The sequence below is a fragment of the Nomascus leucogenys genome, chromosome 12 (assembly GCF_006542625.1).
Source record: "Nomascus leucogenys isolate Asia chromosome 12, Asia_NLE_v1, whole genome shotgun sequence".
Taxonomy (NCBI): Eukaryota; Metazoa; Chordata; class Mammalia; order Primates; family Hylobatidae; genus Nomascus; species Nomascus leucogenys.
Genome location: NC_044392.1, coordinates 67,166,990 through 67,184,032, shown reverse-complemented (window position 1 = coordinate 67,184,032; position 17,043 = coordinate 67,166,990). Strand labels below are relative to the sequence as shown.

The window sequence follows — 17,043 nt, the reverse complement described above, 5'->3', positions numbered from 1 at the left end:
GAATCATCTGGGCCAGAGGCAGAATCTTTTGGAATCATAATTAGGAATTTAATAATATGTTTTACTTTTCTTTTTTTTTCTTTTTTTTTTTTTTTTTTTTTTTTGAGACGGAGTCTCGCTCTGTTGCCAGGCTGGAGTGCAGTGGCGCGATCTAGGCTCACTGCAACTTCTGCTTCCCTGGTTCAAGCAATTCTCCTGCCTCAGCCTCCCAAGTAGCTGGGATTACAGGCATGCGCCACCACGCCCAGCTAATTTTTGTATTTTTGGTAGAGACAGGGTTTTACCATGTTGGCCAGGATGGTCTCAATCTCCTGACCTCATGATCTGCCCATCTCGGCCTCCCAAAGTGCTGGGATTACAGGCGTGAGCCACCACACCCGGCCTTTTTCTTTTTTTTTTTTTTTTTTGAGATGGAGTCTCACTCTGTTGCCCAGGCTGGAGTGCAATGGCATGATCTCTGCTCACTACAACCTCTGCCTCCTGGGTTCAAGTGATTCTCCTGCCTCAGCTTCCTGAGTAGCTGGGACTACAGACGAGCGCCACCATGCCCAGCTAATTTTTGTATTATTAGTAGAGACGGGGTTTCACCATGTTGGCCAGGCTGGTCTCGAACTCCTGACCTCATGAGCTGCCTACCTCTGCCTCCCAAAGTGCTGGGATTACAGGTGTGAGCCACCACGCCCGGCCATGTTTTAGTTTTCTGAGGATATAAATTCCCTTATGGCCTACAAGTCTGATTTTTTTACTTTTGCTATTTGATTTTCAAAAACATTGTCATTATGCACTATTTATAAAAGCTTGGTTTGTTATTTCTCCATACTGAACTAGTCATTGCAAGACTTGGTTTCCAGTCCAGGTTACACTTCTGTTTCCTAACTTAAACCATGTGGGATTTGGACTACGTTTTCTTCAACATGTTTTCTTCAGCTTGAATTCTCCACGATTCCATTTTTTAGATCTTCACTTTGTTATATTTTCTTTATTTCTGCTTGCCTTCCTGATAGTTTTCTCTTATGTCATAGTTTTATGTTGTTTTGTTTGGGACATAAATATTTACTATTAGGTTTTCGTTTAAGGCTTTTTGCCTGGCATCTTTTTTTTTTTTAATTGTGCTTTCTTGCTCCTCTTTTATATACTTAGGCATGATCTTAGTCCATCTCCAGCAAATTTTTAAAATTCATATATAGCAAAGATCTAAAATATAAAAAGTAAGGCAATAAAATGTGGAGCAAATATAAGATAGTATGCGTTAGACTTTAAAAAAATTCACTGGTAACTCAGATGCCATAAAAAAGATTATATAAAAATTGTAAGCCAGGTACCATGGCTCGTGCCTGTAATCCTAGTACTTTGAGAGTCTGAGGTGGGATGATCCCTTGAGCCCAGGAGCTCAAGACCAACCTGGGCAACAAAGTGAGACCCCATCTCTACAAAAAAATTTTGAAATTAACCTGTGTTCCCAGCTACATGGGAGGCTGAGGCAGGAGGATCCCTTCAGCCCAGGAGGCTGAGGCTGCAGGGGACATTGTGTCACTGCACTCCAGCCTGGGTGACAGAGCAAGACCCTGAGTCTAAATAAATAAATAGCTAGCATAAGCCCGGGCACAGTGCTCATGCCTGTAATTGCAGCACTTTGGGAGGCCAAAGCAGGTGGATCACTTGAGCTCAGGAGTTCGAGACCAGCCTGAGCAACATGGTGAAACTCTATCTCTATCAAAAATACAAAAATTAGCCAGGTGTGGTAACGCACACCTGTGGTCCCAGCTACTCGGGAGGCTGAAGTAGGAGGATCGCTGGAGCCTGGGAAGTTGAGGCTGCAGTGAGCAGTGATCATGCCACTCAATTCAGCCTGGGTGACAGAGCATAACTCAGTCTCAAAAAACAAAAACAAAAATTATTTGGGTAACTTTTGGACTAGTGGAAGATTAATTTAGAGATTAGGTGGAAGCCAGTCAGTGGAGGATGTTAAATAGTAGAGTTTAGATTTTATTCTGTAAGCAAGAGTGAGCATTTGAGGGAATTTGGAGGTGTGTATTAATATAAACAAAGGGTTGTATTTCAGGAAGGTGACTCTGACAGCAGTGTGAAAAATGGATTGAAATAGCAAAGGTGTTGGAGGTGGAAAGCAGGAAATCCAGATAGGATTCTATTGCAGTACCTCAGTGAGAGAGAAGAATCAAGTCGATGCTGGGTGACAGTGGCAATGAAAAATAATAGCTACCAGGGAGAACAATCAATATGCCTAATAGGTGGGTGTGGGGAAAGGAGGAAATAGACAAAGCCAATGACTAAGAAAATGACAATAATACTTAGAGAAATAAGTCTAGAGTAGTTGTCAGGGTGCTGTAATCTCAACTTGAGACATGTAGCTGCTTGTATCTGTATTGCATAATCGAATGAAGTTCAAAGAGAGAAGGGCTGTAAGATTGTTGAAAATCAAAAGATTAATATGATAGATGAAACTTTGATGATGAATATGGTCTCTGAGGATACCAGCCACAGGAGCAAATTCTCTTACCTTTACTCTGAGAACAAGCAGAGCAAAAGTAAGAGATTTGAGTCTTGAGGTATATCCATATTTAGGATGCTAGAGAAACGGATATAAGGTCAAATGATTTTCATTAGTATTTAGAGGAAATACCTCCTTAGTTCTATAGTATTTGTTGATATGATTTCCTTTGACTCCTCTCTAAACATACCTACCTGTGACTGTGTCACTTTTCATGGGTGCCCTTACTATCTCCATAAAACTAGTTCTTTCTTTTAGACAGTAACACTGACTCTCTAGATATCTTCAGATTCTTTTTCTTTTTTCCCCTCTGGCAGACACAGAGCCAAGTTCTTCAGATTCCCAGACAGTTCTATCATTAGAAGTTTAAAGCAAGCTACATATGTAATTTTAAATTTTCTAGTAGTCACATAAAAAGGTAAAAAGAAAAAGGTAAAATTAATATATTTGACCTAATAAGTTTTTTACATTCCTTTTTTTGTACTAAGGTTTTTGAAGTCTCATGTGTATTCTATACTTACAGGATATCTCAGTTCAGACTAGCCACATTTCAGGTGCTCAGTAGCCAGATGTGGCTGGTTTCCACCATCTAGGACAACGCAGTTCTAAGGTTTCAAAGACTGTAATGAGTTGACTTCTGCTTGGGGAGCTTTTCTCCAGTCTGCTCCATCATAAATTCCATGAGCATTCATTTCTTAAGAGAAAGACACAAATAAATCTGATAAAAACAAGCAAATGTCTTCAATTTTCAGCTTGTTTGAGGTATAAGGAATGAAGCTAGCTTTGAAATGGAAAAGCAGCATAATATTTCTGTATCTGAGCTCTACCTGAGAAAATCCTTAATTTTTGCCTGTAGGGTTCTAGAAGCCAGCGCTTTTGGCTTAAATTATGGTTAAATATTTCAGACTTTCACCATAATTCTCATATAACACTATAATCCTCCTAGCAAACAATATATAATTCTCAATTGATATTTCATAACACTTCCAAATCTTCTCAATCACAATACAACCTTCCAGATCACAATTCTGAAAATGACTATAAATAACTGAATTGCTTTTACTAACGACATTTCTGACACCAAATATGTGTTTTATTCCCCCCTCACACCAACCAGTTCTCCAACTCTGGACACCAACTGTATTAGTGTCAGAATTGAAATGAATTGTAGGATATCCAGTTAGGAACTAGTTAGCTAGGAACACTAGTTAGTGTCAGACTCCACAGGTTTAAGGGCTCAGTCTCAAAATACTGCCTTCACTTCAAATGCCAGTACCAAGTCCCTAGGTTACCCACACTTCTGTCTTGGCTACAAAGTCAGGAATTCCCACAACCCCCCTTCCCTTTCAGGTTCATTAATTTGCTGGAATGGCTCACAGAACTTCAGAAAACACTTAACTTACTATTACCAGTTTATTACAAAAGATATAAATGAACAGCCAGTTGGAGAGGTACATAGGGTAAGGTCAAAAAAGGTCCTAAGCATAGGTGCTTCTAACCACATGGAGTCGGGTGTCTCACCCTCCTGGCACATGGTTTGTTCACCACCTTGGAAGCTCTCCAAACTCTCTTAAGGGGTTTTTATGGAGGCTTCATTATATAAGCATGAATGATTACATCACTGGTGATTGCACTCAATCTCTAGTCCCTCTTCTTTCCCAGAGGTCCTGGGGTGGAGCTGAAAGTTCCAACCCTCTAAACATGGCTTGGTCTGGTGACCAACCCTCAATCTAAAGCTATATAGGGGCCCCTTACCCAAGAGTCATTTCATTTGCAGACGGAAGAGATGCTATCACTCAGGAGATTCCAAGGGCTTTAGGGGCTCTGTGCCAGGAACAGGGGGTAAAAACCGAATATTTTTTATTGTACCACAGTAACTGTTATTATGTATACCCTCTGATAGAAGAGCCATCATTTTTTAACATGACTTGTTATCAAAAACTTGTTGATAAATTTCCCAAAAGCATTAACTTAAATATAAATTAGGAAATGGAAAAGCTTAAGTTAATGAAATAACCATCTCATTAACAAGAATTAATGAAAAGCAGGTTACTATAATTTATATCTTAATTATATTTTATGTATTACTATGTATTACTACCGATTTTAAAATCAATTGAACATTAATAAAACTGTGGGAAATTGTTTTATTAAGTAGAACAGATATTTGTATAAATTGTCCACATGAATTATTTAATACATAATGGAAAATGTTTTTAAATCAGTGAACTAATTTTTAAAACATATTTAGATAATTTTGAAAATCATTGTAAGGAACATATTTATTGATTATAAATCAAGACTGAATATTGGTATCCAAATGCTGTGATATGTATTGTTGAAAAGCATAATGTAGTAAATCAGAATGAAAAATGTTTATGCAGATTTGATCATCAGATTATAATTTAGTAATGGACAACTTAAGGATGTTCCCGTGGGTTTTTTGTTTTCGTCTTGTTTTACTTGGGATTTAAGTAGAATAGGAGAAACCAAATCAGGTAATAATTTTAGAAATATTTTCTTGGTATGTTCATGTACTTAAATATATTAACCCTTTTTATAGTACCTTTTAAAGTTAAAAAATTGATTACAGTTTAAATGTACTGTATAGGCTAGGTATTAGAATTGGATTTTTCCGTAAAGTTTAACAAATATGTATGCTTTTTATGTAGTTTAACAAATTTCAAATTGGATTTTTCCTTAGCCATTTTGGACCCTTTGAATTACTATGCTTCTGTTTATTTAATTCTTAAGTAATTCCTTTCTTTTTTAAACAGAGATAAAAGCAACAGTGTTTGATGACTGCAAGAAAGAAGGCGAATGGAAGGTAGAGTTTGCATACCTTGCTCTTATAAAAAATAATACAAACTTTAAAAACAATGCAGTATAAAAACTACATAGTATTTACATGGTATTAGGTATTCTAGTATAAGTAATCTAAAGATGATTTGACATGTGGGAGGATGTGTGTAGGTTATATGCAAATACTACACTATTTTATATAAGAGATTTGAGCATCCATGGATTTTTGGTATACACAGGGGTCCTCGAACCCCCATGGATACCGAGGGATGACTATATAGGGTCTGGAATCACACTGCTTGGCTCCAAATGCTAACTTCACCACTTAATAGCTGTGGCTCCTGGCACAAGTTACTTGACCTCTCTCTGCCCCGTTTCCTTGTTTATAAAAATGGTGATGGTAATAACTCATATGGTAATTGTAAATATGAGGTGAATTAATCCATGGAAATTACTTAAAACAGTGCTTTGTGCAATAAAGAAGTGGCAATTGTAATTTTAAGAAAATTTGATTTTAAACATAATGTCATTTAAAATGAATAAGCTCTATGCTTCGAATTAGAAATATTTCTGTTTGCTTACTTATGTACAATACTATATGCATGTATACTGAGAAAATCTCTAGCTCATGCAAGATAAAAGATGAGATCATTTTGCCTACTGTCCTGATATTTTATGTTATAAAAGGCTTATAAAGTTTAATGGATAAAATTGTTTTTTTCATTCTTGGTAATAGGATGCTTACAGTATTTTTAAATTTGTGTTTGTTTTAAGATAATGCTTTTAGATGAATTTACCACTAAGCTTTTGGCATCGTGTTGCAAAATGACAGATCTTCTAGAAGAAGGTATTACTGGTAAGTGTTATTCTTGGCATGAACACTTTTTAATTGTAATTGGGGGAGATCTGAGGTATTAAATTTTAGTTAGTAATTGTGTTTCTAAGGAGCTTATTTTTTAAAATTACTGTAGCCATAACAATTAGATTTAACATTCTTTTCTCTGAATCTTGTCAGTTTTCTTTTTCCCTCAGCTGAGACATACAATTAAGACCTCTAACCAAGCTTAACTCAATTGCTTTGTTGAGGTTGTTCTTTAAATGTTTTACTCATATCTATATATAAACAATTTTGTATATTGATACACAAGCTTTACTTCAGTATTTTGATTTAGTTTATGGTTTCACATATTGCTTTAAAATGGATATCAAGATTTATGTCATAAAATCAACTGTTGTACATGTTTACAAATGCATAATGCTGACTTTGTAAATTTATCTTTATTACCAGAAATGAGACAAATAAGTTTAAATCAGTTTTAGTATGAAAATTTGAAATACTTAAACAGATTCTGGAAAAAAAATCATAATGTCATAATAAGTTATCTTCCTCTAGGCAGGATTATTTTATTGAGATACTAATCTGTATTACCTATTGAGGAAAATACCAATATCTTGTAACATTCATAATCATGTTATCCTTAATTCATCATCCTTTAACTCACTTATTAAAATTTGATCTTCATAATAACCCTATGAAGACAGATAAATACTCTCATTTGTAATGAGGAATCTGAGGCTCCAAGTGAAATATAATTCATTTATATTTTGGATCCTAATGTAGTTTATGTACCGTCTGTTACTCCTAACTTAATGAAGTTCAAAAGTATACCCAGTATTCTCAAGAATGTCTGACCATATAATATTTATGTTTTGATGTTTATACATAAAATAATCTTTTTTTTTTTTTTTTTTTTTTTTTTGAGATAGGATCTCACTCTGTCACCCAGGCTGGAGTGCAGTGGTGCGATTTTGGCTCACTGCAGCCTCCTCCTCCCGGGTTCAAACAATCTTCCCATCTCAGTCTCCCAAGTAGCTGGGACTACAGGCACACACTACCACACCCAGCTAATTTGTATATTTTCTTGGATAGAAACAGGGTTTCACCATGTTGCCCAGGATGGTCTCAAACTCCTGGGTTCAAGTAATCCACTTGCCTTGGCCTCCCAAAGTGCTTGGATTACAGGTGTAGGCCACCATGCCCAGCCATAAAGTAACCGTTATTGTTGATTACATATTCAATTGTGGTCTTTCTGACCCTCAATGTAAAAAGCTCTAAACTAGAAATTAGAAAATTGAAGCCTTGATTTTTCTACTACTGGATAAGTAAAATATTGATTAAGCCACTTAAGTTTTTTAAGTTTCAAGAGGTCATTCTGATGTGAAACTAGGGTGAGAACCATTTGATAATATATAAAAGTTCTGTGGAACTGCAGAGCCATTATGCACTGTAGGGAGGTTTTATTGCATTTTGTAGACCATTGTTTCTTACTGTATGCTCATTATTAATTGATAGTCTTTAAGGAAGGGATTCCGTGGCCAGTACATTTCAGAAACAGTATTAAACAGAGCTCAACAGCTTTCTTTAGGACTTCAGAGTCTTTATATGCCAAGGTATAAGTGGATCCCCTGGGTAAAATGATAGTATTCAGTTTTCTAAACTTATTTGGCCACAGAAAGCTATTTTTGAGAAGCATTCCATAGGACTGTATATCATAGAGCTCGCTGCTGTGGGATACCTTTGATATCCTCCAGAACCACCTAAGTTTGCTATGGTTTAATTGTAGTCATATCTTCTAACTTAAACTCAAAACAGTCCTTTTGAGTTCCACATTAGCTGTCCTGAAAATCCCTCTATGAAACTGGTCATTGGCAGGTTCAGCAGTCAAACTTTCTGTTGTCATTCAGGTCATTCATGAAAATATTTAGTAGTGTCTTGGGATTAAAACAAAATCGGGAAAAAAAATGCTCTGTCAGGATTTGCTACTTGAGTGGAGAATAAAGTCAAGTGTAAAACCTTAAAAAAAATAAACTGAAGCTGGGTACAGTGACTCATGCCCTGTAATCCCAGCACTTCGGGAGGCTGAGGCAGGAAGATCACTTGAGCTCAGGAGTTCAAGACCAGCCTGGGCAATATAGTGAGACTTTGTCTCTACTAAAATCCAAAAAAATTAACCAAGCATGGTGGCACATACCTGTTATCCCAGCTACTTGGAGAACTGAGGTAGGAGGATTGCTTGAGCCAGGGAAGTCAAGGCTGCAGTAAGCCCTGATTGTGCCCCTACACTCCAGCCTGGGTGAGATAACGAGACCTTATTTCAAAAAAATAAATAAAAAGTAAAAAAAAAAAAAAAGTGAAAAACAGACTGGGAATTAGATTATTCTTTTTCACTATTAAAGACCTTTCTCTTTGTTTTTTTAGTTGTTTGATAGATGTGTATTTTTTGGTGAATGAAGAAGTGACACTTTCTGTTATTAATAAAGAGATTTCAGAATATTTTCAGAGCCTGAGCCCTAAATCATATCTATCACAGTATTTTCAGTGTTTTAACATGTGCATTATTCACCAAACAAAATAATATGTATAGCATGACTGTAAGACACTCCATTTTGAGCATTAAACAATTGAAATAAATGAAAACAGATTAAACCTTAATTTTTTCAAGTGAAACTATAATAGTTGAGAATGAAGATAAAAAGATTAAATTTTTCCTTGGAAATATTATTTGATTGTCTAGTAGTAGTTATGATAAACCTATACATTACTAATATACATTTAGGAATGAGAAAAGGAAATCACCATATTTAAAAGAGAAGTCCAGCGGTAACCTCTCTTGCCAGTCACATTAATGTTAATTCTTTCTAGGCCCTTTGTCAACATGAATCTTGAAAGATGGTTCTCTGGATTTGTTGAAGGATACTTTAAATTAGTTTTAAGAAATATATATGTAGCTTTAAATAGTTAATTTGACAAAGTTTATTAACTTTGTATTCACTTTGCTTTAGCTAATCTTATAAACTGCATAATTTCCATAATAAAAAATATAATTGACTAAATTCTAGTGACGTTCTGTTGTTGGAAAAATACTTTATAAATATGTGTGGTTTTGAAAGAATAGGAGTTAATCGGCAATTTATTTAAACAGCATTGTGGCAGGTAAAAACTTGGGCTCCAGAGTCACATCTGGGTTAGAAGCCTGCCTGTTCCACTTCCTAACTGTGTGATTGGATAAGTTACTTCTTTAAGCCTCAGTTTCCTCATTTGTAAAATACTTGCAAGGTTATTATGAATTTTAATGAATAATTCATGTAAGAAAATGAATTATTTATTTAAGAAATGAATAATTTCTTACATTATTCATGTAAGAAAATGAAGAATTTTCATTTTTCATTTTTCAGGATTTTAAAATGTATCCAGTGAAGACAAAGAAAATGTTAAACCCAGTAAATGTTTTTGTTTTCATATTATTTGTAATTGTATTTTCATATTTTATAAATGGAAAGTACAGTAAAATTTATTTAAAAATTAAGTATATAAATATTTGGTTATATAAAATGACCTTTTTTCTTGTTAGTTGTAGAGAATATTTATAAGAATCGTGAACCTGTCAGACAAATGAAAGCTCTTTATTTCATCACTCCAACATCAAAGGTGAGTATTTTGAGGCCTTAAAAAGTAGGTTCATCAATATTTCACCATTGTTATGGTTTACTAACAGAAAATTCAAAGTAATAAAGTACCCTTTAGTAGAAAAATACTGCCATAAACCAGTTTGCCTAGGAAGGTTTTTTTCTGTGTTAGAAGATTATTTGCATCTTTCCCAATGAGAATGTATAAGTAAAAGGATTCCTTTTTTCCCCATATATGAGAGCAGAATTAAATTGTATAAAATAACATTTCTTTGCATGTTTTTTCATGCAGTTCCTATTGAACTATACCTTTTGGGGGGATGGTAATGTAGGTAAAAGAAATAATCTATAGTCTTGGATTACTTCATCTCAGTGACTTTCCTGTAGCTTATTGGTATGTCTATATGAAGATGGGTATATATGTGTGTATATATATATTTTATGTGAAAGGAAATTCTTTAGTTTATAATCTGACTCTATGACCTAACATACTTGATGCCAACCTTTTAGAGCCAAATTATCAGATTTCTTTATTCTGTACAATATCTGAGAATACATTTTTGAAAACCTGATCTCTCACTTATTCCCATGTAGAACATTAATTTGGCAATCTCTGTTTCATTTCACTTCTAAAAAACTAGCAGACATTTAAAAAAACAACAAAAAGATACACACTTTTTAGTCTCTACATGTTGGCTGCTAGTGGGTTTTAATGACATTTTATATCTTATCTGTAATATAATTCCATAAGAGAAAAATTCATGATTGGAAAAAAAAATGCAACTTAAAAGCACCATTTTTCACCTAGCAAATTGGCAGAGGGATTTAAAATATATATATGGGTGTGTATGTGTGTGTGCATTCTGGCTATTCTGGTTGTCAGTGGATAATGGAGCAGAAACTACCATATACTGCTAGTGGGAGTATAGATTGATACAGCCTTTTTGGAAAATAGTTTGTAATTTTTTATCAAGAACCTTAAAAAATGTTTTATATTTTAGAGTTTATTGTTAAGAAATAAATAAATGGTCTAGCTAAGTTTCTAGTAGTAAACAAATCTAATTAAATTTTAGCATTAATAGTAGACCATATGATGATATCTGAATGAAATATATGAATAAAATGATAAATAAATGAAAACGCATGTGGCAATTAAAAATAATTTTTCTAGGGTTTGTCAGTGACCTAGATAAATGTTCATTTTGAATGTTAAGTGACAAAAGCAAGATACAAAATTGTATATTCCTCATTCTTGCAGTCACCTACCAAGCTTTGGGTCTTTCTAATCACTTGATAGTTTAAGCTTCTCACTCAGTGTGTCTCACTTCAGCACTTCTCCAGTCATAAGTCTTGGTGGTTCGTTATCCGTGTAGATGATACTTACAGTATGTTGGTTTCTAGTTCCTCAATCTGTTATCTTCCAATAGTCTTGTCTTCTATGTTGTTTCAGTTTTCCTAGACCTCTTCATTGCCAATAAGAGCATCCTGTTCATACATATTACCTTACTCTTTTTTTTTTTTTTCAAAACCAAAACTGGTTAATATTACCTTACTCTTTTTACCTTACTACCTTATTAGCTATCACTGGCTGGAGAACATAGCATCTTAAAAAAATCAGTTTATAAATTAAACTTTTAGCCAGTAAGGTTTTATTTTATCACTGAAATAAAATCATCTTAGTTGTTTCAAAAGGTAACATATTTAAATTAATATTTAATAAAATGTGTATTAACATCTAACCTTTTTTAAGTCTGTAGATTGTTTCTTACATGATTTTGCAAGTAAATCGGAGAACAAGTATAAAGCAGCATATATTTACTTCACTGACTGTAAGTCTTTTAAAAAGTTATTGCTTCATTGTTCAAAATCCTATTGGTTTTAAACTGTCAACTTTTTAAAAATCAGCCCAAAATGTCATTAAAGTATCTACTTTTTATAATATTATTTCAGTCGTGGTGATTTTCTCTTTATCATTTATTCTAATTAGGCTAGAAAGAATCTAAAAATGTAAGATTATATCTATCCTAATTCATATTAAGGTGATAGAAAATTAAAAGAAACTATTCCCAACTGCTTTCAAAAGACAATGATTTTGCTGGGATGCTGGGATGTGAGGGATGGATGGAGAGGGCTAGCCCTCAAATCCTGTGCTGGTGACAGGAAGAAAATATTTTTAATCAGCGTTTCAGTTAGGGATTTGATTCTCTTGTGAAAAACAAAGACCTTTTGAGAGGGCACTGAAGAAAACAGCCATCTGTTTGGCAAATACAAAGGGAGAAAATCTGTCACATTTATCTTACTCTGCCATATGATCACTTAGAAAACTGGTGACTAAAGAATCACAGAGAAGTCCAAAGACACATACAATTCTGTCTTATGTTACATGTTATATAATATACTTCAAAATAAAAATATCATTTATCTAAGTTAAGTCTTGGTCTCTGCTATTAGAGGTTCCTCACTTTAAGTAAGTAGTATATCATTTTCCTATAAATTTTTATCTCATGCCTAATAGTTTGCATTTTTAAAAATGTCACACCATAAGTATTTGTAATGTAACCTTATTATACAGAGCATCATGTTTATGGAATTGATGAAATTTAATGAATGTGAACCCTCTTTTAACTTAAGGAATCTTAAGGCTAAAGAATATCACATTAAAAGATACTAGGAGCCAATGGTTGATATTCCAACCTAGATCTAATGGAATGATAAGCTCTTTGATGAAAGGTGAAAAACACTGGCTCTGAGTTCCAGAACTTAGTATTATAGAGTCTTAGAATTTTCTAATGTTAGAAAGCTGCCTTTAATTGAAGGAAAAATTAACCATTTGTGTTGTATGATTGTAGTATGGATCACTTAGTGGCAATTTGGAAAAGCAGTATAAATTTCTAAGATATCCTAAAAGTGCTGCTGTTTGTTATGTCATAAGTTTGGACGTGATTTTTCTTCCTAACAATTTCAGTTTGCTCTGTTAGCAGATCTTTAAGGAAATACATCTGAGGTTATGGTGGATGTGAATGGGAAAGATGGAATTTCTGTTACAGTCCTTTTCACTAGAATATATCTTTTGTAAAGCAAATAACAATATTTATATATTATTTATGTCCTCATAATAACTCTGTGAAAGCCAGTAATTATGTATAACTATTCTTGGATGTTGGAATGATTTATTTAAAAGGAATAAAGATCTAGATGTAACTATATGCTTTGTTTTTTTTTTCCCCTCAGTTTGCCCTGATAATCTCTTTAACAAAATTAAGGCTTCTTGCTCCAAGTCAATAAGAAGATGTAAAGAAATAAATATTTCCTTCATTCCACATGAATCTCAGGTACTTTCTATTTTTATTTTTTAGTTCATGACAGGTTTCAAATTTGGTTTTATGGCTTATTGTTAATAAAGTATATTCTGAAGATATTTTTTATATGTATTTGGTGAATTTTGAACCTAATCCACAAATAGACATTTCCCATGATGAAGTCAGAAACATGAGCAATAAATTGGAATTAAAAATGAATAGCAGGGCTTAAATTTCGTATCTGCCACCAAGTCCTGGGTTTGTCAAATTACAGAACTACCAGATTATGAAATCAAGAGAGTTCTGAGCACAGTCTTTGTTAGATGACTCCAAAAAAAAGTTTCATTTAGCTTGTGTAACCTTTCGTGATATTAAAACAAATGCTCTTTAATAAACTTTTTATATAATATTATGTAAATTATTTTAATTTATAAAATGAAGGGATTTTTTGACTTGTTTTGCCTTTGGAACATTGAGCCTTCAATTAATAATAGCAATGATTATAATGATACAAGCAAACACTCATATAATACTCCCTATGTGTCATATACTTTCCTGAGTGCTTTACATAAATTTATTCACTTAATCCTCACAATAGCCATAGGAATAGATTGTACTTCTCCATTTTGAAGATCAAGAAATCAAAGAGGTTAAGTAGCTTGCCTCAAATCACACAGCGAATGAATTGTTAAGGTTTGTTTTGCTTTGCTCTCTGTGTTTGGATTCTAGCATTTTATAGAATTGAAATAATTGGCTGTTGTTTGGAACTATGATCAATATTTTAAGGGATAGACAAGTCCTAGATAAGGGATTTCTACGATATTGCTTTTAAGATACTGCTGGGTTTTTTGTTTTTGTTTTTGTTTTTTTCTTTTTTTGAGATGGAGTTTCGCTTTTGTCACCCAGGCTGGAGTGCAATGGTGCAATCTCGGCTCACTGCAACCTCCACCTCCCAAGTTCAAGCGATTCTCCTGCCTCAGACTCCCAAGTAGTTGAGATTACAGGCATGCATCACCACACCTGGTCAATTTTTAGAAGAGATGGGGTTTCGCCATGTTGGTCAGGCTGGTCTCGAACTCCTGACCTCAGGTGATCCACTAGCCTCGGCCTTCCCAAGTGCTGGGATTACAGGTATGAGCCACCACGCCCAGCTGATACTGCTGTTTTTGACAAAGATAATAATCCAAATTGTAAGATTTTAACATATCTGCTTAACATTAAACTGTTTTCCAAAAGTTTCCTTTAAACTTATTATTTTAATATGTAAATTTAGTATAGGGTGAAAATGAGCTTCTGAAAGTGATGTAGGATTTAAGTGGTAGTATGACAAATATTACAAACATTTCTAGAACATCTCGCTTCATAGAAGATAAATATCATTTTAGCCCCAGAATTTATTAAAATTCTGCAGTTGCTGTATTTGAAGGAATGATTTGTGTAGATATCTGAATAATTTGATGGTGAATAGAAATAACCTGTCTTTGCATGTCTAGAGAATGCTCTTGAGAAGTTTCTACTTATCAGTGTTTACAAAATATTGTGATTATGTAAGGTCCCAGCTGTGAATGGTTTTCCTATAAGAATTTTTTTCTTTTAATTTACTTACTTGAGTCTTAGGAGGGTATACTTGACTGGGCACAGTGGCTTATGCCTATAATCCCAACACTTTGGGAGGCCGAGTTGGGCGGATTTTGAGGTCAGGAGTTCAAGACTAGCCTGGCCAACATAGTAAAACCCCATCTCTACTAAAAATACAAAAAAAATTAGCTGGGCATGGTGGTTAGCACCTGTAGTCCCAGCTACTTGGGAGCCTGAGGCAAGAGAATCATTTGAAGTGGGGAAGTGAATGTTGCAGTGAGCCGAGATGGCACCACTGCACTCCAGCCTGGGCAACAGAGTGAGACTGTATCTCCAAAAAAAAAAGAGGGTCTACTTAATAAATCTAACTGTTTTGGAGAAATTGCATTGAAAATATTTTGGATTTTTGATTGTTTGCAACTGAAAATATAAATGAAATCTACTAGGTGCTTTGAGCTATGAGCAAAGGCCTACTGAGCATTTATCAAGATTATGTTCAGTGGACGTTGTTTGTTAAATGCAAAGCAGTCTGCTGTAAAAAGATGAGCAAAATATATGTCCTACCCTCATTTGAATACTATAAAGAGATTAAAACGTATTAGACATCTTCAAAAACTATTTCAATCATGGTTAAGTCAAGTAGGACTAGGCTCAACTAATTAAAAGAAAACTCTGGACTTTCAATGGATTGAACGACATGGAAATTTATTTCTTCCTAATATACAAGAAGTCAGGAATAGGCTATATAAGGGTGATAATGCTGGCTCTATGAAATTGTCAGGGGTCTAGTCTCCTAGGCATGGCCCTTATGATCTAAGATGATTGTAAATTTTTTTTTTTTTTTACTGTTATATCTTTTTTTTAATTTTAAGGAATATTATTTTAAAACAACATTATAAAAAGCATAGGCTTATTTCAATATTTTAAAGTATCTTCTGTAACATTCCACTCAGAAGGTAGATAACAAAATTCTTCCCATAGGAAGGGTGCCAATGGAATGTGATATTATATTATTCAGTTATTCCATTTTTTCTTCCTACCTCATTTTTGCTGAAGAACTGCTCACTTAACATCCTGGGAGCGATCTTGTTGAAATTTGCCACCATCACGTTGGAGCGATGAACCTTCACCCATAGTATAATGAATGTGACACTGCTTGTATCTATCCTGTGGGACAGCTAAAAGGACAAGACCTCAGCATCCCATGCCAACCAGTCTATTAGAGCAATCACACACATAACTACTTTTGCCAAAATCCTCCAACTTAATTTTTAAATAGCTGAAATATAGTCAAGGCCACATGGGTACTGTACCTGGAACTACAAACATACCCTTTTCACACACATTCAGTGTTACAGCAACAGCATCCTGGGACAGGTTAGGACACAGTCACATTGTTAAAAATCAAGAGTAAGAAGTAAACATAAAAGAATATTTGCACAAGGCACAGAATCCTGTTTCTTGGCAATAGACAGAAAACAACTGGCTAAAGAAATAGGTTTACAGATAGATACAATTTAGAATTTGATTCTTTGAGTATTAAACTTGGAGACATAGCTATATACATTCCAACATACAATCTATTATTTTACATTAGTAGTTTCTTTCTTTCTTTCTATTCAATATTTAAAAGAAAAATCTATCAAAAACCAACCCAAATTATATTTATTAACCATTGGATAACCCCTTTTATCCTTTATCAACCACTTTACTCCAGGTTTGATTAGTGTAATCATGAGATTGTCTAGCCTAATGGTCTAGGGAAAATTCTGTGGTTGTAAGATGATGCCTTGCTGTGGAACCATTAATTATTAAGCTCCAAGTGAACTGAAGCAGAGATTTATAAAATGATGATATATTTCCAAAAATATGAAAAACAGATAAGGCAGATGGTAACTCTAATAAGAGTCACTGAAGTATTATAATGACACTCTGGAAATGGCTTATAGCAAAACCCAACTTTTTTTTTTTTGAGACAGAGTTTCACTCTTGTTACCCAGGCTGGAGTGCAATGGTGTGATCTCAGCTCACTGCAACCTCCACTTCCCGAGTTCAAGAGATTCTCCTGCCTCAGCCTCCCAAGTAGCTGGGATTACAGGCATGTGCCACCATGCCTGGCTAATTTCTGTATTTTTTTTTTTTTTTTTTTTTTTTTTTTAGTAGTGACGGGGTTTCTCCATGTTGTTCAGGGTGATCTTGAACTCCCGACCTCAAGTGATCCACCCACCTCAGCCTCCCAAAGTGCTGGGATCACAGGCATGAGCCACTGCATCTGGCCCTAACTTTTTTTTGTTAACTTTTAGGTTTGGAGTACATGTGCCGGTTTGTTATAGGTAAACTCATGTCGAGGGGGTTTGTTAAACAGATTATTTCATCACCCAGGTACTA

The 17,043-nt window shown here is 34.4% G+C and overlaps 1 protein-coding gene across 2 annotated transcripts in view; it reads left to right on the top strand.

Annotated features, from left to right (window-relative positions):
- STXBP3 (syntaxin binding protein 3) overlaps positions 1 to 17,043 on the top strand; it is a 66,168-nt gene that overhangs the window by 3,808 nt on the left and 45,317 nt on the right. For both annotated transcript variants that reach the window (XM_003267875.3, XM_030824945.1), the window contains exons 2-6: positions 5,287 to 5,336; positions 6,086 to 6,167; positions 9,724 to 9,800; positions 11,529 to 11,607; positions 13,010 to 13,110. In XM_003267875.3, the coding sequence (XP_003267923.1) occupies positions 5,287 to 5,336; positions 6,086 to 6,167; positions 9,724 to 9,800; positions 11,529 to 11,607; positions 13,010 to 13,110 (389 nt within the window). The remainder of the gene's footprint in view (positions 1 to 5,286; positions 5,337 to 6,085; positions 6,168 to 9,723; positions 9,801 to 11,528; positions 11,608 to 13,009; positions 13,111 to 17,043) is intronic.